Genomic DNA, 23,389 nt, shown 5'->3' on the forward strand with positions numbered 1-23,389 from the left:
AGCTCTCTCCGCTGTCTCTGAACATTAATGTTAAGAAATGCGAGCGAGGGGCGCTATTCCACCACGATGTCAGCGGAGACTCACGGCGTTAGCTGAGGATGCTAATCAGGGCGGATCATCAGACCCCCAGTCTAGCGCCTCTCAAGATCATATCATGTCTGAAGATAAGTGTTATTAAAGTTCACACGCCTCCCACATTATGGGAGGCAGGGTAGTGTTTGAGGCCAAGGTTTCTAATTCCCATCCGAAGGTACTGGGTTTGATCTCGCAATGTACGTAGTCTACCCGTAAGACACTTTTCATCCCTGTTTCTTCAACCATTTATCCATTAGTCTACTCTCTTCTATTGTTGTTACTATTGAAGCTAGCCCTGCAGGTTGAGTATAAAGATGATTGTTGTTCAATGGGAACTAAATGTCTGCCTTTCACTTTGAGTTCTGGAAGGTTCTAGGGGGAACCAGCGGGAACAGATGTCAAGCCTCGGTCCCTTTCCTCTCCCAGAGCGAGAGAGAAAGCAAGACAGAGAGAGAGAGAGAGAGAGAGAGAGAGAGAGAGATGCTCTGACGGCTTTAACCTCTAACCCTGCTGGTTTGCATCCACAGTCTCTAAGCTCAGAAGCTCAGAATAATGTCTTCCTGATGGGGCTCCTGAAAAGATAGATTGAGCCACAGAAGGTATGTTAAATGTCTTCCCTGAGGTAACCGCTACATGGGAGCGCTGACCTCTCCGGCAACAAGGGCTTAGGTAGAGATTCCGGGGGTCAGACGCAGGGTGCTCAGTCACTGGAGCCCTGCACCAGGCACCAGGAGCGACCCACTGAGAAGGCTGGAGATTAAGGTCTCGCTCTGGGGGAAGTGGTGGAGAAGGAGGAGGTAGGAAGGAGGAAGAGAAGGAGGTAGTGGAGGAGGAAAAGGAAGTAGGGATGGAGGCAGAGGTGGTGTGTGTGGTTGTGGAGGTGGAGGAGGGGTTGGTCGAAGGAGGATGATGGCTGTTAGGATCAGGTAGGGGAAGAGCATGAGGAAGGAGAGGAGGAGGAGTGGTAGAACTTAAGTGTGACCCAGATTCTGGTTGATTCAAAGATTGGATGAGGATCGCTATCGTACGTCTGAAGATACGTACACTAGAGTGATGATATGATAATGGAATTAATCTGCCATAACCCTGCAGCAACATAAAGGTTATACAAGAGAAGATTGATAGGACGGATAAAAAAGGAGGAAAGAGGGACAGCAAAAGAGGAAGAGAGCACGGTAGGGAGAGAGGAAGAGGTAGAGAGGAAGTGTAATAGAGAGGGTAAAGTCAGTGAGGGTGGGGAGTTGAGGACAGCAGGCTGACCTGAGAGCAAAGCAGCATCACCAGCTCAACCACCGACGTACTGGACTTCATACACACTAGCCCTAGAGAGAGAGAGAGAGAGAGAGAGAGAGAGAGAGAGAGAGAGAGAGAGAGAGAGAGAGAGAGAGAGAGAGAGAGAGAGAGAGAGAGAGAGAGAGAGAGAGAGAGAGAGAGAGAGAGAGAGAGTTAAAAATACACTAGATCTTAAGAAAGAAAGAATTTGGTAAGATGTTCACTAAACCTGAGAGAGTGAGAGAGAGCGAGAGAGAAACACACAGACAGACAGACAGACAGACAGACAGATAAATGTCATGGTTGATTGTGGTTCAACGTCACATGGCTTCAAGCTGACTGGATGCGCTGTGTTTAATGCCAGAACCTTTTACCATGTAAACAAACTGACATTTGCAATCGCTGCTAATTCCAGTGTGACTGTGAATATGAATACTGGATATCAACACAGTTGTCACCCCAAGGGTACATATTGGAAACCTTATCAACATCTTCCCACATCTCTTTTCCACGCTCCTTATCAGACTTTCTCTCACACGCCATCCTTTCTCCCCCACTTTTCCACTCAAACCCATCATTATCTCTCATTGTTGCCTCTTTGTAGCTAGCATGCTAGTAGCACCATGCTAATAAGCTAGCTCAATAACAATTTCCTAGCATCCTACCCCACAATGTTAATATAGTGTTCATGTCATGTTTAATGTAAGCAGTACACACACACTCACCTGAGAGAGAGAGAAAAAAAGAAAAAAGAGAAAAAGAGATAGAAAGAGACAGAGACAGAGCAAAAGAGAGAGCAAAAGAGAGACAGAGACAGAGAGAGAGATACATACCGTACATAAAGAGAGACAGGTTAACAAGGCTGGCATAAAGACAACAGACAGGCAGACAGACAGGAACAGCTTGGTGTGTCCTATCGATTTTTTTTATCCTGTAGGTCGATATAAACAAAAGACATTGATTAGCACTGACTGCTATCGACAGAGAGAGGACGTGATGGTCAGCTGATTTAACCGGCACACTGTAGCTACAAACACAACCACACACACCCAGACACACACACATAAACACTATTGTGCCCTAATATACACATAAATATAATCTAGTGTTGTGAAGTTGCATCAGCTCTTTCTATTGCATGATGATAATTATGCAGACAAAAAATGGAAAATGAAGATGGCATTTGAAGTTGATATTTAATCAAATATTATGCAAATTAAACAGTGTTCCTTTCAATGAGAGAATAGTGAAAGTTGAATTATTCAATCACAGTTACTCTGAGTAAATGTTCAGCTGAGTAGTATCTAGGAAGATGAAGATGAATTAATTGCATGATCACAGGGAAGGAAAGGGGAAATACAAATTCTGAGAAGCTCTAAAGTGTGTAAACATGCACACACACAGAGTAAAGTGACAAGTGCAGGCAGACATTTCACAGCCTCACAAGTCCTCTCTCAGTAAAAAAATAATTGATGCAGAAGATAAATTTAATGTTTCCACATAGAACACAAGCTTGAATAATTTGATTGACCAACAAGGACAAAAAGATATCATCTCCTCCACCATTATCTTTTAATAATTCAATCAATAACCACTTTAATCCGCCTGGATCATATTTGGCGTACAGATATTTTACCCAATACTTGCTCTATCCAAGAGAGAAAGTAGGATGAAACAGAGGCAAGACACGGGGCATAGGACCACAGGTGGGAATCGAACCTACGGCCCCTACGAGGGCGTATCGCCTACGTGGCTAGCAAACTAGCGAGTTGAGTCACCACACATCAACACATGTTCAACACCTCTCCAAACAACCGTATGTAACCAGTGGGCTCGCATTAAGGAGAACAAGAAGAAGATATAGACATGTATATTTACGAGCATCGTAAAACGAGCGAGACTTGGAGTCTGTCCACAGGACCCACGGCGCCTCCTTGACCCTTCGGAGTGCGGCCCCCTGCGTCACCCTGTGTCCCGGGCCCCCCGATTGGTTGTAAATACACAGAAAGGATGTGACCTCGCTGTTGTACCCCGAGTGCCACCACCACTGACCAACCCCCCCCCCCGCCTCCTCCTTGTTACCATGTTACCATGACGACTCGACACACCGGGGCCATAAGTCAGCTTGTGGAGGCTGACGTGCTGTTGAGTCGCGGGGCGCGCGTGATGCTGCGATAACTAAACGCTATTGCTTTAACCGCCACTGTCCGATACGCAAGCCGATGGGGTTAGGTTACGGGTAGGGGGGTGGATGTGGCATTGTAGGAGGAAGTGGGTGGGGTAGGGGCGGGTAGGGACGAATGGGAAGCCAGACATTCGCTTGCCACAACCGACCCCAGTGTTCTCAGCACGAGCCAATAGAACCCCAAGTGCACAACAACTCTGAGGGTGCACTCGACATAAGGGCAGCGTGTTGACCGCATGGGGGGGGGGGGAACGGGAGAGGGGAGGAGGGCCATAGGGGGACAGGGGGTCACGACCCTGGGGCGCTCTACGGAGTGATGGATGGGAGAGTGATTACTGGTAAATGGAGCGCCTCTTACTCTGCTGCCGGAGTCTCACCCCTGAGCCTTGGAAGGAGAAAGGAGGGGGGGAGAGAGGAGAGAGGAGAGTACAAAGGAGGAAAAAGAGAGAGGGAAGAGTGGAGAGGGAGAGAGGGAGAGTCGGACAAACGAGGGGGGGGAGACTAAGAGATAAACAGTGAGATAGACTAGACCCATGGCCAGACAATTTAACCGGGGCTGTTCCAGCCCTGTACCCTCACAGATTAAACTCAGAACTACTCCAACTCTGAGGTTCTCCGTCCCCAAGTTCCTTCCCAGGACCCAAGTAGAGCCTTATTCTTCCAGTGGTGGGACAGAACCAGAAGCTACATGGACAGAACAACCCTCGGTTGACCAGTATAACTAGTATTATTAGTAAGGAGCTAGTCGTCTATTGGTTGGTGGTGACTCCCAGCCGTGAAGGATCTGGGTTGAAACCTAAATGTCCGCAGTCTGTCTGACTGGAGGCATCCTAGAGCGAGATGCCCCCCAGCCCCTACCTGCTCCTTAATGGTTCATCTGAATCCACCGTAAATCACTGTGGAGGGGGCGCGTGGTTGGGCGCTGTCTGGGGTGAGAGAGGAGGGGGCGTGGCTCTCAGTACCCAGCCAGAAGACAGGTGAGAGGGGAACAGGGGCTGTCTGATTACTAATCACCTGTCTCCTCCATAATAACGCAGCAGTAACCGGACCGCCGGTTGACCATTCTAAGTATTGTCTATTTGGTGTTAAAAACCAACCGACTATCAAGCAGCGTGCCAAGGGCTGCTGAGGGAAAGGATACAACGGTCTCCTACTCGCACAGTGGATAAAAGCCTCCGATATAGGAGGTTACTGATTAAGTAAGGATGAAATACAGTGTTTTTGTGAATGTTTTCAGTTCCTGAGGGTTATTGACCAGCATGGGCAGGGTTCCACGGTGGCGAGTTGACCAGCTCACCTGTGGTGATCTCTTCTTGTTTGACTGCAGCATGTCGTTTCTTAGTAACAGACACAAGTCAAAACACTCTCATATGTGAAACTCGACGTCCCCCACCACACAGAATAACAGTCAGTGATGACATCGGCAGGATCAGTACAAGACTGGAACTAAAACACAACAGAGTTTCTACTTTAAGGACCTGGATTTCAGACTTGCCACATGTGAGTGGCAGTGCCTTTGTTTATTTACATTAATAATGAATGAATAAAGAATTGTAGCGCAGATAAAGATGGGTCTACAATAACAATAAAATACAAAAGCACAATGAATAAATTATGAAGAAAGTGAAAAGTGCAGCGTTTTTAGGAACCAGAAAGAGACTTGTTGGTAGTAAAGCACATAGATAATGGCTGTTCACATACCCTGAACACTCAATACCAAACAATACCAATTGTAACTCTATAATATCTCTCAGCAAGAGGGCCTTATGTCTGCTCTTCTTTTCTTCTTAAAACCCAGCCACGTAATGGTAAGGGCACGTAATAAGTTGACACGTACAAGACAAAAAGAAAAGAAAACACATGTGCGATTTAATATGTCATCATACATCCTCAACTGTGGAGTGAGGTTGGTCTCGATGAACACAAATACAAAATACAAATACAAACAACATTGATGTGTGTATTTTATGCACACATTGAACATTGTGATGGCTGCAAGTGGAAGAGGAGGAGAAGGGAGGGGAGAGAAAAGTGTAAAGAATGATAGATGGGGAGAGGAGGAGGGAGATTGAGGATGAGAGAAGAAGGGAGCTAGGAGGAGACGGTGCGAGGGAAGAGAAAAGGAGGGAGGGAGCAAGGGGAGAGAAAGGAAGAGAAGAGGAGGAAGAGGAGGAGGAGGAGGAGGAGGAGGAGGTGGAGGAGGAGGAGGTGTGTACCTTCTATGAGCAGCTCCTGACCATGGCTGCCCAGCAAGGTGCGGGAGAGGAAGGGAGCGAAGTCCACGAAGATCTCCCTGAGGAGGGGAGCGGCCTTCTCTAGAGCCCGCTCTAACTTAGAGGTGATGCTGAAGGCGAGAGAGAGAGAATACATACAATATGAAAACGAGGCAATTTAAATTCCATTGAGAAACAAAGAAGATAGAGACAGATATAAAGGGAGAATGAAAAAAGGTGTTGGTAAAAACGACGCACACTCTTTTTATGGCTGTTAAATCTTTCTTGACAATCACATACGTGCATCCGTGTGTGTGGGTGTGTGTGTGTGTGTATTTGTGTGTACAACAGATGATCATGTTTACACCTTGGCTTTGACGCTCTCCTGACCTCCCTAATTGGCCGTTTTGATTGGCTGGTGTGCGTGCTAACATGCTAATCTGAGGTGTGAAGGCAGAGCGCAACGCGCTGGAATGCTAGCGTTACCTCACCAGCTAACCCATCGGAAGAACGCTGTTAACATACGCTAAGCTATGTGTTAAACTATGTATTATCCTCCTTGTTATAGACTTGGGTGGCAAGAATCACTTTTAATTTTGTTTAGCCTATCCTAAAAAAATGTGTGTCTCTCTGGGTGGGTGTGTATGTGTGCATCTGTGTTAACGTGTTCACAGGCATTTTGTGTCTTTCTTAGGTTGGGTTCCACTGTATAAGATCAACTTCGGTAGTCCGGAGGTTCAACACGTTTATCTGAAGAGGGCTGTACATTAATCTACTCTAAAGAATCCCTTTACAGTCAACAGTAGCTTTTTTGGTGTATGTGCATTGGGTTGTATGGGGTTGCTTGTCATCTGCGCGTGTATTCGACTTGAGTGCAGCTCTCTCTTTGAGCCTACAAGCAGGTCGGGCCTCTCTGCGCCGGCAACCAGATAGCACCATCATTGACTCCACGGTTACGGTAAGTGATGTCGGTTACGGCTGCCATGGCAACTGATTCTCTAGTCGGTTCGCAGGGCAGAGAGGGAAAGGAAAGGAGCAGGAGAGAGAAACAGTAGTAGCAGTAGTTGTGGAGCAAGAGGAAGATAATGAGAGAGGGAGAGAGGGGGCAAGACAAAGAAATAGAGAGAGCGTAAAGACTAAATAAAAGGGGATAGACTGTTGTTGAGCAAGGGTGTTGAACTGAGTAGAGAGAGCAGACAGAAAGAGAGAATATGAGAGCGAGACTGAGAGACATCAAGAGAGAAAAGGAGGGAGGGAATGAGTATAGAGACATAGGAGACAGAGAGTGATAACCAAAGAAAGAAAAGGATACAGACAGAGCGAGAGAGAGAGAGAGAGAGAGAGAGAGAGAGAGAACAAGACAGAAAAAAAGAGAATGAGAGGGGAAGGGAGGGAGAGATAACGCGAGAGAGAGAGAGAGAGATAGAAAAGATAGTCATTTCAAAGTCACCAAAGGGTCGACACACAGGGGAGAGAACGAGGAAAATGTCCTTTGACATCCCATAATACCCCAATCCAGCTGTTCATGGTAACCCTGGCAGCTTGTCGGAGAGGAGGATGTGTGGTAGGCTCCCAAGATGATAACTACAACACACACACACAGACATGCACACAATCTCTCTCTCAAACCACCACACAGAAATGCATGGTAACACACACACAGGCATGCACATACACACGCAAGCAAACTCATGCACCCACATACATGGATACAGTTTCTCACACACAAACTCTATCCAACACTCAAAGACATTTGGTTTCACCCTGCCCCACCACACACACAGACACACACACACACATACAGGCAAACTGTTTTCTACTCACATAAAAACCCTCAAACAAACACACACACACGGTTACATCCGCACACCCAGAGATACGTAGTGTATGGTGTTTAGTTTGACTCCACCACTGGCGGGGATGTGGTTGCTTAGCGTAACTGTGGCGACCTGTCCTTCCGTACCTCATGCTCTCCAGCGAGTCCTCAGGCATGGGCGCCACCGTCTGCACCGCCGGCAGGTTCCGGCTGGTCGCCCCAGCAACCACGCTGGTGGAGGAGGAAGAGACGCTGACCTCGGTGGGGCCTGCAGGAAGCCACAGAGTTCACAGCCAATCCAATTAGGTCATCCCGATAGATACTTATACCTTGTTTCTATTGGTTAATCCCTGGCTGAATTGAACCCATCTCTCACTTTTGGCTCATTGATGTTTAACTTTGTTTTTTATATTGTTTTTTCAGTTTTTTTTCTATGTGTGTGAGAGAGAGAGTGAAGGCAAGAGAGAGAGAGAGAGAAAGAGAGTGAGAGCAAGAGAGAGAAGTGATAAGGGTGGAATGAGTGTATGTTAGAGGTAGAGAGGTAATTTCTTTCTGTTTTCTTTCAATGGAGGATGATAAAAAGGTGATAGTTTTCTCATGGTCTTCAGTGTTAAGTGGCTCCTGAGAAATGCCTCGAGGGAGTCTCACACTCTCACACACGCACACACTTAACACCACAGTATTGCTACATTTATGTTTAAAGCACTGAGAAAACCTCTAATGCTAGGTGTAGGGCAAAGCAACCGTTATGCTCATTTTGCTGCGGCACATTTTCCTATTCTCTGTAATTACTGCCAAATATTTCAGGTAAGCAATTAATTCCTTCACTTAATCCGATGTGTCGTATTGGCAATAAAACACAATATGTAAGTATAAATAATTCTTATTCTTATAAATGAAATATTCTTATTATTACTGTCTTGTACTTTCTGCTGTGCTTGCCAAATTTCATGTCTTGGTTCAATAAAATGCATCTCATCTTAGAAGGAGTTCGAGTTACAAGTAACACAAAGGAATGGAAACACTGCCATCTAGTGGACACTATTGGTAGTCTGGTAGCTGAGTTCTCATCCTATTTTTATATATAAGTATTTGGGTTAGAAAAACGTATCTAGGAACGAGCATTGGAATTGTGCGTGAGATACAAATATTAAAATGCAATGCATCAGACACATTGTATAATGTGCCTGCCTATGGATACGTCTCTATATTTTCATATTTTTACAAATAAACTGGGGAGTCATCATTCGCCGCAGTTCAAAGGAAGGATTTTCAGGCTGGGGTCATTAAGAAGTACAGTGATTCATCTCATTTGGCAGAACACCAGCTGCATGTGAGAGGCAAGAGGTATTAAACAATGGGCCTTAATCGGACAACAGCAATCTTGTTTCTTAGCGCTAGATGAGTGGGGGAACTGAATGAACCAAGATGGCTACTATCTGAATATGGCCGATATTACCGGTATAGGTTGTATCAGGTTAATGACATGAATGGTCGTGACCTCTGGCGAGGACAGCGTACCGGTGGTGTTGATCATGCTTTTGGGTGTGGCAGCGGTCGAGGTTGGGGTGGGGGCGCCGAGAATGTTTGGCGAACCGTTGCCAGGGAGACCAGGGTTGGCGTTGGAGATACCCAATGTGGTGATGACAACGCCGGTGGCGGGGGGCTGCTTTACCGGGACCACCACACTCCTGCAGGAACACACACACAAACACACAAAAACACACATGTATGAACACATACAAATATACACACACATATATGCAAACACATAGACACATGCAAGCACACACACAAGAACACACACACACACGCACACGCACACACACACACACACACACACACACACACACACACACACACACACACTCATCTGCATGTACATACATCAGAAAAAATGCTTGAACATTAAAAAACACAAATAAATGTTAAAACCTTCTTATATGTAAAGGCACACACAGACAAAAACACATAAAACATTAACATAAAAAGGATTTGGGGTAGCTAAGTGCAACACTCTCAGAGTAAGGAAGATTTGCTTCTAGAAGCAGAGTTTTCGCCTCCAGACACAAACAGACACAGGCACAAAATATTTTATATATTCGTCAATATCTTGAAGTATAGATTGTAAATTATAATAATAATAATGATAAATATCACAAATATAACAAATATAATAAATAAAAAATAAATAATTTGTTAGTTTTTTGTACATTTTGTCAATTTTAACAACATGGCATAACATTAAAAATCCAACCAAACCTTTCGCACAGGTTATACATCTATAGGATGTAACATACATATGATTATTTTTTATTTCCCTAATTTATTGTAAGGTAAGCTGTTGATATATGCTGAAATATTTATAGTTCATATAAAACCTAGTGAAAAAACGTCAAAAGTCTGCTGCTAAACGCAGACGGTGCTTTCCCTGGTATTTCTGCTGCCCCACATTAGGAAAGTCAAATCACATGATTTCAGGAGACTTTAACTTGTGACCTTGGACAAACAAGACCACACAAACATACACACATGGAGCTCTTTCGGTGCAACACTGTATTTTCACTGCTGATGATGAGGATGATCGATGACGCAGCGAGGCATGCTGGGTAAGGAAGAGGAAAAGCGTTTCTTTATGGGGTCGCAACCCTTGGGCTTCACAACAAGATGTTCGACGGGACGTCAAGTTTATTCCTCCAGCGCTTCATCACCAGGGAGGTCTGAAAGGGTCTTCTGTCTGGGCCGCTACGAAGGGTTCTGACATGTTCCCCTCTTCCCCTCCTCCCCGGGCCTGAAACACTCTGACAGGGAGGACAAACTACTCTACAACCCACGTAGGGGCAGGGGGCAGCAGCACTGCCCTGTTTACAGGCTAACCAGGCGCACTACAGACGACAGGATGTTAAAGTCATCTTTAGAACGGTCTGTCATCACAGTTCCAGTCTTAACAGGCTTCAGAGACCCCCTAGAGTAAGTTGGGCTTTGGGCCGTTTCTTTTCTAAGGTGCAACGCATCTTCTAGACCGGTGATTAAACGTCTGTCAATGCTAATGTTGGCCATGTAGCAATAGCTTATAAAAGATAGCTAATTGTATAACGTTACTGAAAGTGTTGTAATATTGGCTAAGTAATTATCTGGTTTTTGATACGCGTATCAGAGCAGTTCAATTACAATAGGGTTGAACACCACAGCTTTCTGGTAATATGTTGCCCCCTGCTTGTTTGGTGTTAGGGAGTTCAGAGTGCAGAAGGGAAGGAGGAAGGCTGGGAAATAAATGGAGGCAGAAATCCATTGGACATTTTTACATTCTTGGTTTGGTTTATATTTGAGGAGAGCAGAAGGGAGACGTGAGGTAGAGCGAGGAGGAGCAAAGAGGAGAATGAATAGAGAGCAGGCACGGGGGAAGAGAGAGGAAAATGACATAGCTGGAGAGAGGAGGAGAGAGAAGGAGCCCAGAGATGAGGAAGAGAGAGGGAGGAGGAGAGGGGAAAGTTGAGGAGGAGGGAGGAGTACATGTACAGGGAGAGTAGGAGCCCAAAGGAGAGAGGAAGACGAGGAGAGAGGAGAGTGAAGGAGAGAGCCGACCAGGAGGACCTAGCAGCCAGAGGAGACGCAGACGGAGAACAGAGCAGGCCTGTGTTACATCCGTTCTTCAGTCCTCGTCTCCCACGCCATGGCGTCCACAACCTCGAGAACCTCCCCACAACAGGAACTGACTGTTTCAACATCTCTGATAAACATCGCTCGAGACACTCTGATGCTTCGGCCAAAGTACTCCTTATCTCTCTTTCATGTTTTTAACGTTAACCATGAACCGAGTTTGGCCGGCTAGTGGGGTCTGGAGTACATGGATGATTGCAGAGGCCGATGGGCAACCATCTTGGATATGTTTTTGAGCTTTGACTTGAACTCTTTACTACATACGTAGGAGGACTAGAGTGTAGTGCCAACCGAATTGAATACGATCAGAAACAGAAAAACTGAGCAAGATAAAGAGAGAGAAAAGAGAGACAGATGGAGGCAAGAGAAAACCGTAAGAGATAGAAAAAACAGAGAGCGCTTGCGTGAATATTGACCAACTGATTGGCAGAACGTTTCTTTCAGCAGATTTCTTGGTGCCAATCTGTTCTTTGTGATGTAATTCTTTCAACAGCCAGGCTTCAAATACAGAGACAGAATAGACTACTCTGTCTCTGTGTCCAAAGCCTCACATGTCGGCATCACTGAGCTAAGAAACCCCCTAACCTGCTCTTTAATGACATGCTTCGGAATTCACGGTCATGTGCTTTGGATAAAAGTGTCTGTTAAATATCAAATGAATCAAATAAACGTTTAATTATTAATATAGGATTCCAAGCATAACTGCATAACTTAAAAAGGGAAGAACGCAATAAGAACAATAAAGAAGATACATTTATGATGAATACAAATATCAGTAATATTCATAGCTAAATAGTTATAGAAACCCCAGTACAGCAGACCCTCAGGGTCTTGGTTAAACACCCTACTCCGCCTCATGAATAATAACCTCATCACGCACTTTATGACTCATGTAGAGATTATACAGCGCATATATTATTAATGATATTTTCTTAATTGAGCAGGGATTAATATGCACATGAATATTAATGACTGATTTCTACGATAAAAGTGCTTCAACATGGAGTTCCCTTTCCTACATTCATTATGTGGAGGAACGGGCGGGGGGGGGATACGAAGGGGAATTAAAGTGATATGCTTGTGTTTTCCGCTCACTCATTTAATTAGAACCAATTAGGGTAGCGTCTCATCACACGGTGAAGTGTAGAGGATCTGAAGCAAGGGAGGAGGGAGGGGAATGAGAAGAGGAGGATGGTGATGAAGGTGAGGGGGAGGAGGAGGAGCAGTGGTTATAGGAATATTAAGAGGACAAACCTTAGAAACTATCCACCCATGTTGGAAGTTTACAGTGGAAGCCAAATTATAATTGTACTCAATGCTTCCATGTTTACTTGCCCCCGTAGGTATGCCGTGGGTCTCTACGTCACCTACGCTCCCTTCTTAGCACACGAAGGCCGTTGCCGTGGGTTACAGCCTCCATTCAAAAGGATGGCGACAGATGGTCCACATCATCCCATTTATTATATAGCACAGTACAAGTACTAGGCTATTGTGGCAACTGAATTTCCCCTTTGCAAATTAATAAAGTATTTACACACTTGGTCCGTATCATAAAGATCCCTAGATGTCACTACATTAATGACCTTGAGACTTTTTAGCGAACTACAATCTCAATCACTGAGGCAGAACCATAGACACCGCAATAGAGGCATACCTGCTACGGCTGCTGGTCGACACAGCTGTATCATTTTGCCTCCTTTATAGACCAGGGATTTATTCCCCTTTTGGCTTCTGTTTTGAAGTTGTCATCCCCAATCCAGGGCGGCCATGACGGACAGATGAAGAGGCGAGGGCTTGGCAGCTCATTTCGCTGGCAGGTGGCCAACAATTAGTAGATGAGTTGTAGATGCGCGCCGGGGTGAGTTTGTGTGAAAGCATTTCAAAAATAATTCAGAGTGTGTCGGCTAGTGGTTTGGGGCCCGTCAGCTCCCATTAAGGCTGTGAGAGGTGAGGTTGACAGGGAAGGGGGGCCCGATGGGGGCCGCTGCTGTTTAATCTGTCATCAGGGCCCCTGGGACCCAACCCTAACCTCCACCTCCTCCCCCTCCCGTCTCCTACTGCTCCTCCATTCACCAGGGTCAACCAGTACTAGGGGGTGGGCCTCTGTCTGTTGACGATTATTTTGTACTATTCAGTTATTAATCACATGATTTGATGCAAAGCAGCCTACAATGAATATTCTTGGGAGCAAGCAGGGGTTATTGAGGCTATTCCATTACGCAATGTGAACAGTTCAGAGGTGAGGGGAGGAGAGTAGAAGATGGCAGAAGAGAGGAGAAGAGATAAGATGAGTGAATAGGGGAAGGGAGGAGGAAAGCGGAGTGGAAGGAGAGGAGAGAGGAATGAAGGAGAACAGGGCAGAGGAGCCTCAGCAATGACTTGGCACACCTCTCTCTCTCTCTCTCTCTCTCTCTCTCTCTCTTTCTCTCTCTCTCTCTCTCTCTCTCTCTCTACTTCCCATCCAGGGAACAGATGGGAGTTTCCTCCATTCCAACCTAAATTATTTTCAGAAGGAGTTAGATTTGTTTGGTGTGTATGTAATGGACTCTTGGAGATAAGAAGCAGAGCAGCTTCTGTAAACTCCTAAATCCAGACAGATTACTGTGGTGTAATCTAAATCTCCCATGTAAACACACCACAGTCTCTCGCTAAGACTTCTACAAACACACTGCACAGAGTGAGAGATTCATGGCATTGCTGCTTAAAAAGCCATTAGTGTTAGCGTGGGTTAGCGCTGATAGATATGAGGGGGGGTTGAAATGAAGCTAGCACGAAATCTATTCTAGCCATCAACACGCCACGCTACTTCCTATCTGTGAAGGAAGTTGTTTGTCAACACTATGTCCCACGTTATGCGCTAACATATACATTATGCTAACAAACATTCAACTGTCAAAACAGTACAGATAACGGCATCCTGTGGAGTATTCGGACATCATTTGTTTGACAAAGGTTTAAACCATCTAATTTATGACTTACTCTACACACATCAAAGACAGCGTCTTTAAAGACGACTAAACAAAATTGTTCCGTTGGGTTCTAGGGCAGTGCATTACAGAGAGTATTGTATACTAGTGTAGGTGTGGAGTTTAGTATGTTTCGGCTGTGGTGTTGTGGTTTGGTTTTGACGTGGTTTTGATTTGGGGAAGTTATGGTGTTGTATTGAGGATTAAAACTGTCATTCTCGTTTTGTGTTTTTGGTGTTGTTGGTTGTGGTTTGCTGTAGCTGCAGTTTGGTTGGGTAGCTGCAGTTAGTGTCGTGTTGTGGTTATTGTGTTGTGGGGTGTTTAGGGTCTGGTAGTGGGATTTGGTTATGGTGTAGCTCTGATGTTTAGCGTCATTCTGGTCTTGTGTTTCAGTTTGATTGTGGTGTTGACTCTGGCTGTACCTCCCCCATCCCCCCTCCCCTCATCACCCTCTCCTGGACCAGCTCAGGACATTCGGTAGCACCCACCTGTCAAAGGAGTGGAAGAGCCGGGGCAGAGCGGCGTGGGTCAGGGTGTTGGGGTCAGGGTAGCAGAGGGTCTCTGCCCCTCCCTCTCCTGGGGGGGACACCAGACTCTTCAGGATGTCCCGGACGTTGACTCCTCCCCGCGGGCCCTGGCTGATGCTGCTGACTGACGGGGGGCGGGGCAGGCTGTCCTGGGACCTTCCCCTCCTGCCCCCCTCCAGGGAGGAGGAGAGGGAGGAGACGCCTTGCAGCTCTAGGACGCATCCGTTCTGCACGCCACGTACCTGGGGGGGGGACTCCTCGTCGATAGGGAGAAACCCAGACCTGCTGCTACTGCTGCTGAACACTAGGGGGCAGTCTGAGAGAACACACACACACACACACACACACACACACACACACACACACACACACACACACACACACACACACAAACACACACACACAGGTTACACCATTACAAAATCAAGTCCATGATGTTGAAAATGTGGTCCTCAATTTCCTCGACCTTATCTAACCCTAACCCTAACACAAGCACTCAAAGAAAATAGTTGGACACTCTGCAGAAAAGCATCACCAAAAATTGTGAATCAACGATTGTTGGTGTATATGACACAAGGATCCTGGGCTCACCTTCCTACTCCTCTCACCCGTCTCCTTGCCCTACCTTCCTCCTCCTACTCTCACCTACCTCTCACCTTCTCCTGCTCCTCTCTACCTTTCTACTTCTCTCTCATCTTCCTCCCCCTCCTCTCCCCCCTTCTCTTCTCCTCTCCTCCCCTCACCTTCCTCCTCATCATTATTCATCTTGTGCGCGGTGTTCGGGGTCAGACTGATTTAGCACGGCGTCTGGCTCTACTTTCCATCAGACAATCGTCTGCCACATGCCGACCAACAATTCCCCCATTTCTGCTGAAATTTATGAAGGCGGCAGTGTGCCTCTCTCCCCCCCTCCCTCCCCCTATCGTCTGGTGGATTGCTTGGCTAATGGGCTTTGACACTTGGATCTGAAAATAGAAGGTCTGGCTCCACTGGGCCCAAAAAAAAAACAGGAGACACCGCAAGAAGACCAGCGTGATGCCAGCGCTGCTGCTGCCGTCCTCTTTCATCCTTTCTCTCTATCACTCTCTTTCTTCCTTTTTTCCTCTCTGTCCAGCTCTCTCACCCACTCTCCATCCCTCTCCTTCCTTCCCTCTCTCAAGCTATCTCTCCTCTCTCTTTCAATCACTCTCGTCTCCCTCTTTCTGTCTCTCTTAGCCCTTTCTCTCTTTCTCCGGGTCTCTCCTTCTCATTATCTTTTTCCTGCCTCATCTCACTCCCCCTTGTGATCCCCATTTTCATCTTCATATTTTTTTTTTGTACATGTATTTTCAGGATTCCCTCTAAATTTCTCTCTCTCAGCTCTTCTCTCCCTCCAGTCTTTCCTTCCTCGTGATCAGGCACTTATTTTTCTCTCCCAAATAAACTTTTCCATTTCATATTGCCTTTATGGGCTGAGAGGCGAGAGGATAGCGGGTTGAAAAAGGGAACGAGAAAGACACGCCACACAGAACCGCGGCTCCGACATATCTTTTGGGGTTTGGCACTCCTCTTGATATTTTCCTTTTACTCGATGTCACTCCGTGTCTCTCTCTCCCAGCGTGCACTGGGGGGAAAGTCATGCCCGTCATCCTCGACCGATGCGAGGCTGTCTCATGCGGAAACAGCCCCTCCACATTCACTCATCGGAAAAGGAATGGCGGCCATTTGTGCAAAAACACATCGATTCCCCAGCTCACGTTTGATTCATCCCTCAGCACCCCTTCCTCTAGATTAGGGTGATGCGGCCGAGCATGCGTCTCTCCCCCCCATCTCTGGCTGCATTAAGTGATGAGGCAATGAAGAAAGCAGGAATACTCTGTGAGTCTTCATCATCTTCTCTCCACTGAGTTGGAGATGCTGTGGTGAGCTCACACAGGCTGTATTCTGGTCACGGTTCTCTCTCCCTCTCCCTAGCTCTCGATTTCAGAGGGGAGATAGGAGATCTGATGCAGCCCATCTATAATTGAGCGTCTCTTCCTCTCTCTTAATCAAACTCAATGTAAGATGAAGGAAAATTATTTGAAATTAAGATGGAAAGCAAAGTTACGAAAGCTAGGAAAGACAGAAAGAGCTAGACGACAGACAGAGATTGATGGTCAGTCACGTAGAAATACAGACTGAGCTTTATGACAGACGGACGGACAGACGGAAGGTGCTAGATGACCGAAAGACCAATAGAGCCAGATGACACACAGACAGACTGACCTGTGATGCTTGGTGAGTTGAGCTCTGGACGCATACTGGCTTCTGATTGGTTGGTGGGTCTTCCCGTCTCCCTCTGGGGCTCCAGCGTGTCGCGGTACTTTGACACCATGAGGACGGAGATGAAGTAGACGACGGCCAGTGCCAGGAACTGGCCCTGCTTACTGTCGTCCTATCAGGAGACCACACTGTTAGCCCCGCCCCCTCTGGCCAAACACACCTTATTATACCTTATTCAAGCCTCAAATTCAGGTCCATGGATAAACACAAAAACGTAAAAGCAGACAAAGTTTTATCTTACTATTAATGCAAATAAAAATGAATGCAGAAAGCCTGAATAAAAAACTAATCCAGGGAGACTTCTACTGGGCTTAATGGGATGGGTTGTGGAAGTAAGCCATAATAAATAAAACAGATGAACACTGGTTGAAAACTGATTAAGAAAAATACAGCGCTCCGGCACACAAATAAAAATAAACCCAGTGTTTGTTTCATACAAACCAATAAAAATCCACACACACCACATCTCTGAACACCACGGCACGCAGCCGGTTGATGTCCACATCCTGCAGGAGGCGCTCCGGGTCCTAGAGAGGAGAGAGGTCAGAGGTCACGTCGGTCAACACAATCCCTAAAGCCCGAAGCACACAGCCGAGACAGGACAACATGCCATTTCTGAGACCTGCTGAGAGGTCAGACACATTGGAGGTGAGACAGGTGAGTCAGATAATAAGACAGTTACTTGAGAAGGTGAGCCTACCTTGCACACCACTGCACTATTGGTCAGTGTCTCTTGGGCCTTGCCTCCTCTGTCTCTCTGTCTCTGTCTGCAGTCTAGGCAGCTACGCACTGCCACACAACACACTAGACACACACACACACACACACATCAACATAAAGACATACACACACACATACAAAAGAGGCTCTTATTTCAAAGTTGAAAGGGAACAACAAACGATATATAATGTTCACGGCACCATAACTAAGACTCTGTTAGTGATAGCTGGGGGGGAGGAAGGAGAGAGAGGAAGAGGGAATCTGGTGAAAAAACACCACAAAAATCACATACCCCAGGCAGAGAGACAGAGAGAGAGACAGAGCAGCAGAGAGAAAAAGAGAGAGCGTGAGTCAGACAGATGGACAGACATGGTGAGACAGAGAGAGAGAAGGAGAAGGTTTATTATGGTTCATCGTCACATGACTTCGAGCTGACTGGATGCGCTGTGTTAGGGTTAGATTGATTTTAATGCCAGCAAATTTTAACATCTAAACAACATCTGCAATCAGCCTCTCATTCCACTGTGACTGTAATCTATACCAAAAATGTGTCACGCCAAAGTTAGATACTGGAACAAACATTAACAACATCTTCCCACCATCTCACCCGCGCTTGTTATGACTCTCTCTCACGCACTATCCTACCTCCCTCACTCTGCCACACACACACACACACACACACACACACACACACAGACACACACACACACACACACACACACACACACACACACACACACACACACAAACACACATAATGCATCCATAAAAACTTCCTAGCACTCATTGTACATGTAGTTTTCAAGTAATGTTTTATATAAGTAGTCAGTTTACTTGTACACAATCACCCACCCAGCAAACACTCAAACAAACACACACACACACACACACACACACACACAGCCAGACAGAGGGACGACACACTCCCCCACCCACCCAGTCGGAGGCACTGTCTGACAAGGCCTCCAGGCGACATGTTCTTCTCTGCCTCAACCTCTGAGAAGTTGAGGGCGCTCGCGAACACCAGGACGTCCACCAGTGAGACCAGCCGTCCCAGGACAGAGAGAGCCGTCTCTGGGGACATGCCCTGGGACGCCTCCTGGTTCTCCAGCTCCACCTGGGAACCACAGACACAGCGTCCGTCACACACACTTATATGGGGGACATGGTGGTCTGCGGCCTGTTGGATCTATGTTGTCTTTTGACCTGTTTGGAGAACCCAACTCCCAGACCCATTGCCTTAATGGTCCAAATTTCCTGCAATTCTTCTGTGGAATTGGAGTTGACGTCGCAGAAATGTCACGGTGTGACGGTTCCCTTTTAACCTCTACTATCACACACAAACTCACATGCAGAAACCTTAGGGAGTGTTCTTCAATAACATTAGCGTAGGGATGGCGAGTTTCATTTTCTTTTGCATCTTATTTAGGATGAATCAAAGGCGAAGAGAGTGAGAGAGAGATCTACAGATAGACAAGAAAAGACTGACGGGGGAGGGGGAGGGAGAGGGAGAGGGCCTGGAGAGAGAAACTTAATGGATAGATTGAGAGTGAGAGAGGGAAATCAAATAGGGATAGACAGCACAATAGACAGCCAGACAGAGACACAGAGAGATGCTTGATTTGGCAAAGTGCATGTGTTCCCATGCCAATGAAGCCAATGAATAGAATGGATAAAAAGACATGCACACACACACACCCACACACACCCACACACAGAGCTGACAAACATGCAAACATACAAGCTGGTCATGAGTAGTTAAATGCAAGGTGCCTTTCTCAGAAGCCACCAGGCAGATAAGGGGGGAGCTCTGCATCTGTTGTCAGTTTTTATCATAGATCTAGTTTCCTGCCTCATTCCATGATGCATGCATTAAAGTAAACTGCTACAAGTGTGTTCATGTGAGGCTTTTAATCCAGCAACTCAATAACTGTTAACTAACTGTTTGATTTCTAACCTTCACACTCTAAGCAAGAAGAAAATAATTAAATCAAAGTTAAAATCAAGGCAAAATAAAAACGAATCATTTGCTCAACGACGAGCCAAATAAACAGAAACAAAACATAGACCAATCTTCAAGACCATTAGAATCTCTACAGCCTGATTGAGGCAATATCCGATCCAATAAATAAAACCACTTTCAATAAACACACGCGCCCTTATTTCCCCACGGAATACAAAGTGGAGCAGTGAAAGTTCTCCCACTTCGCCACTAGATGGCAATGTCGTCCCAGGAACTCACCGAAGGCGAAGTGGCGGCAGAGAGCAGAGGAAGGATTCCTCCGCATGCGATGATTACGTTGTCGATCATCTGCGAGATGAGGTGGATGGTGTTGTGGACAAAGATGATGTTCTCGTTGTTGTTGACAAAGTCCATGACCGACTTGGTAGAGTGGCTGTCCGAAAAAATGTAACCACATATTTCTGTATTTTTTATATTGAAACATGACTAATATCACAATCAGCTGTATTGGAAAACAGAGTTTCAGTTGAAATAAATACAAAAGGACAAACAAATGGAAGCTAATTTAAAACAATCCGTCAACCCTAATGAGCTAAGAACAATGAATGTTCCTTGAACGCTGACTCACTCGCACATAGCACAGCAATTAACCCACACATATTTCCCCTCAGGGATCAACACACCTGCCCCCCCCCCCCCCCCCCCCCCCCCCCCAACACACACACACACACACAGAAACACACACACACAGAGGCGCAAACAAACAAAATATACAAAATAAATATGATAAAATAATATGTACTTTATATTAATCCCAGATGGGAATTAAGTGCTCCAAAATCTAATTTACTCAGATACAAATGCCAGTGCTTGTTTACATATGCACCAACACATCTCACCCACACACTTCATCCAACGCTTGCAGCCACAACCACAGACACGCACACAAACACCTGCATCTAGGACCACACTCTCACACACATAACTGTGTCTATGACCACGCAAACATACACACACACATACACACACACACACACACACACACAAGCACATGCACTGTCCTGCTTCTATGACCGCACATAACACACACAAGCACAGACCCCCCCCAACACACGCACACACAAACCTACCTGCGTCTATGACCGCACACACACACACACACACACACACACACACACACACACACACACCTCCTCCAGACGAGCATGTCGGCCTCCAGCGCCACCAGCAGGTCGGTGAGCAGGCGCTGGTGCACGGCGGACCACGTGAACTCTGGGATACGGAACACGCTGGTCCGGGGCCCCGGACTGAACCTCCGGCGCTGCTCCTCACTGCCGTGCTCGGCCCGCGCGTGCACGCCCCGCCCGTCATGCACCTGAGCGTGGGCAGGAACAGGAAGTGACACGTAACGATTGAGGACATAAGAGTTCCTGTCTGGAGGTCTGACCTAAGTCCAATCTCTTGGCCTGGAGTCAAACACCCCCCACGAGCAGACGATGTGTATCCGGAGGGAGTTTTGCCTCTCATGGACAGGACAGTGAAGAGAGAAAGCGGGTTGAAGGAGAGAGAATTAAATGTAGCGTAGGAAATCCGACCTGCGGTCGCTACAAGACTTATTGGCTGCACGGTTAGTGCACTATCGCGTTGATCCACTGGGCTGAGGAAGTTGGATGTGATACTGATCACCACAGATTGTGTTCAGAGTTCCGTGTCAACAACAGCTTTAATGAGGTTTGCTCGGTCCTGATTTACACAGTGTATTCAACACTGGTCGCTGCGTGGTAACGTGCGCCAGAAACACAGAGCTGCTTTCAACAAACCAGGGCCCATTAATTAGACATGAGCAGTTAGCCAACAATCCCCCCCCCCCCCCCTTGCCATTTCTCATTGGTGCTCCATTTGTGTGTTAATGAGAGTAAGACCTGTGAAACACTGTGCTTACACACTAACACACCAGATTCGAAAGGATCAGGGTAGATCCCTAGATCCCTCAGGCTACTTGAGCAAGACAAAGCTCGTTTAGGATTTAAGCATTAGCTAAAAATCAGGAAAATCCCTTGGTATATACAAACTAGTAAAGAACACAGGCTCGCTAAGACAAGCCAGGGTCATGGAGTTCCTTGGATGTGTCTGGGTTTTGATCCCCAGTGTCTGCAGTCTCCCCGTCTACCCTATAAGCATATCCTTGGGTAATCCTTGAGCCATATTCCCTTGCCCCTACCTGCTCCTTAACGACTGTGATGATGTATCGGAATTCAGTGTACACCGCTTTGGGAACAATGTCCCTAACCGGCTCTCACTAAAAGAGAGGATCTCTCAGCGGTCCTGCAGCATACAGGCTCCTGTCCCAAAGGACCCCCCTCCCTCGTGGCCATGGTGTCCCCGTTACCGGCAGAGTGGTGGAGGAGAACGAGCCCGCTGGGAGACGCTATATAGGAACACTTACTATGAGGACAACACATTAACTCCCATCTCCTCTCTCCCCCATCCCTCCTTCTCTCCTTCCTTTCTTTCTTACATCCTCTCCCTCCCTTCTCTCTCTCACACCCCCGCACTCCTTCCCTCCCCAGTTCCTTCATGTCCAACTATCCACTACCACTCTCCTTCCTCCTTCCCTCTCCCCCACTCCTCTCCCTCCTAAAAAAACCTCTTACTCACTCCTCCCCAGCGTGCCTCTGACCCCAGCAGTCTGGTCAGGTTCCCATCTCTCTAGATAACCACTGCCTCTCTGTCCCCCCCCCCCTTAATGTTTCTCAATGAGGACCCCCGACCGAACCCACTGACCTGAGCGGAGGAGGAGCTGGTTGCAGTCTTCATCTCCTCGTCCTTGACCTCGCCCGACCTCCCCGTATCCGAGGGGTCCCTGACGTATCCCACAGATGCTCCCGTACCGTCCCTGGTAGAGCGATCCTTGATGCCAGACCGTACTTTAGGCGGCTCCACCTCCTCCTCCTCCTCCTCCTTCACCTCCTCCAGGATGTTGGGAAACCCGTGCGCCAGCAGACATGGGCCGCCGTTTTGGACCCTTGGCGTGACGTCGGGTAGATCGAGGCGCCCGGTCAGGATCTCCCCGGCGCCGTTACTCCTCGCCGTCTGCCCCAACAGGAAGCCGGTGTCGGCGTCGTCGTCGTCCAGGGAGATCAGAGGAGCGGTTCGCTCCTCCACGGCGAGGCCGCCCGCCTGTGTCGGTGCGACGTTCAGCGCTACTGCCGCGGCGCAGTAGAGGTCCGCCCCCATCAGATCAATCTCCTGCGGCCTCACCTCCACGGCCACCACCTCCTCCGCCTCCGCATCCACCACCGGCCCCACGCTGGGATCCACAGCGGCCTTGCTCCTCCTCCTCCTCCTCTCATCCAGGGCGCTGTGGGGTTCCCCGCCTCCTCCGCCAGCGTCCCCCTTCCACTCCCTCTCGGGGGTCCGGGAGGAGCTGTCGCCGTTCTCTCTGATCTCCGCCGTGCCGTTGACGGCGGAGGAGGAGGAGGAGGAGGAGGCGAGGGGCGGGGCTGAGAGGCCGGAGATGGTGCGGATGCCCGCCGCCTCCCTCCCCCTCCTCAGGTCCTCCTCCTCCAGGATGTGGTAGTCCTCGTACAGCTGGACCAGGTACTCCCGGTGCGCCTCGTAGGTCACCTGGGGGGAGGGACGGGGGTGGGGGGGGTCACATTATACATACTGCATCATAAAAAGATTAGAG

General features: G+C 47.4%; 1 protein-coding gene across 1 annotated transcript in view; it reads right to left on the reverse strand.

The window, feature by feature from the left end:
• Nucleotides 1-23,389, reverse strand: part of LOC307073270 (neurobeachin-like) — a gene marked incomplete at both ends in the record, with an annotated part of 171,819 nt that overhangs the window by 113,732 nt on the left and 34,698 nt on the right. Inside the window, 12 exons of the mRNA XM_079732974.1 lie at nt 1,336-1,397; nt 5,749-5,876; nt 7,709-7,829; nt 9,083-9,252; nt 14,676-15,018; nt 16,959-17,127; nt 17,477-17,542; nt 17,716-17,819; nt 18,672-18,852; nt 19,978-20,131; nt 20,889-21,073; nt 22,483-23,325. Of these exons, the coding sequence (XP_079589100.1) occupies nt 1,336-1,397; nt 5,749-5,876; nt 7,709-7,829; nt 9,083-9,252; nt 14,676-15,018; nt 16,959-17,127; nt 17,477-17,542; nt 17,716-17,819; nt 18,672-18,852; nt 19,978-20,131; nt 20,889-21,073; nt 22,483-23,325 (2,526 nt within the window). The remainder of the gene's footprint in view (nt 1-1,335; nt 1,398-5,748; nt 5,877-7,708; nt 7,830-9,082; nt 9,253-14,675; nt 15,019-16,958; nt 17,128-17,476; nt 17,543-17,715; nt 17,820-18,671; nt 18,853-19,977; nt 20,132-20,888; nt 21,074-22,482; nt 23,326-23,389) is intronic.

Source organism: Pollachius pollachius (assembly GCF_949987615.1).
Source record: "Pollachius pollachius genome assembly, chromosome: 3".
NCBI lineage: Eukaryota > Metazoa > Chordata > Actinopteri > Gadiformes > Gadidae > Pollachius > Pollachius pollachius.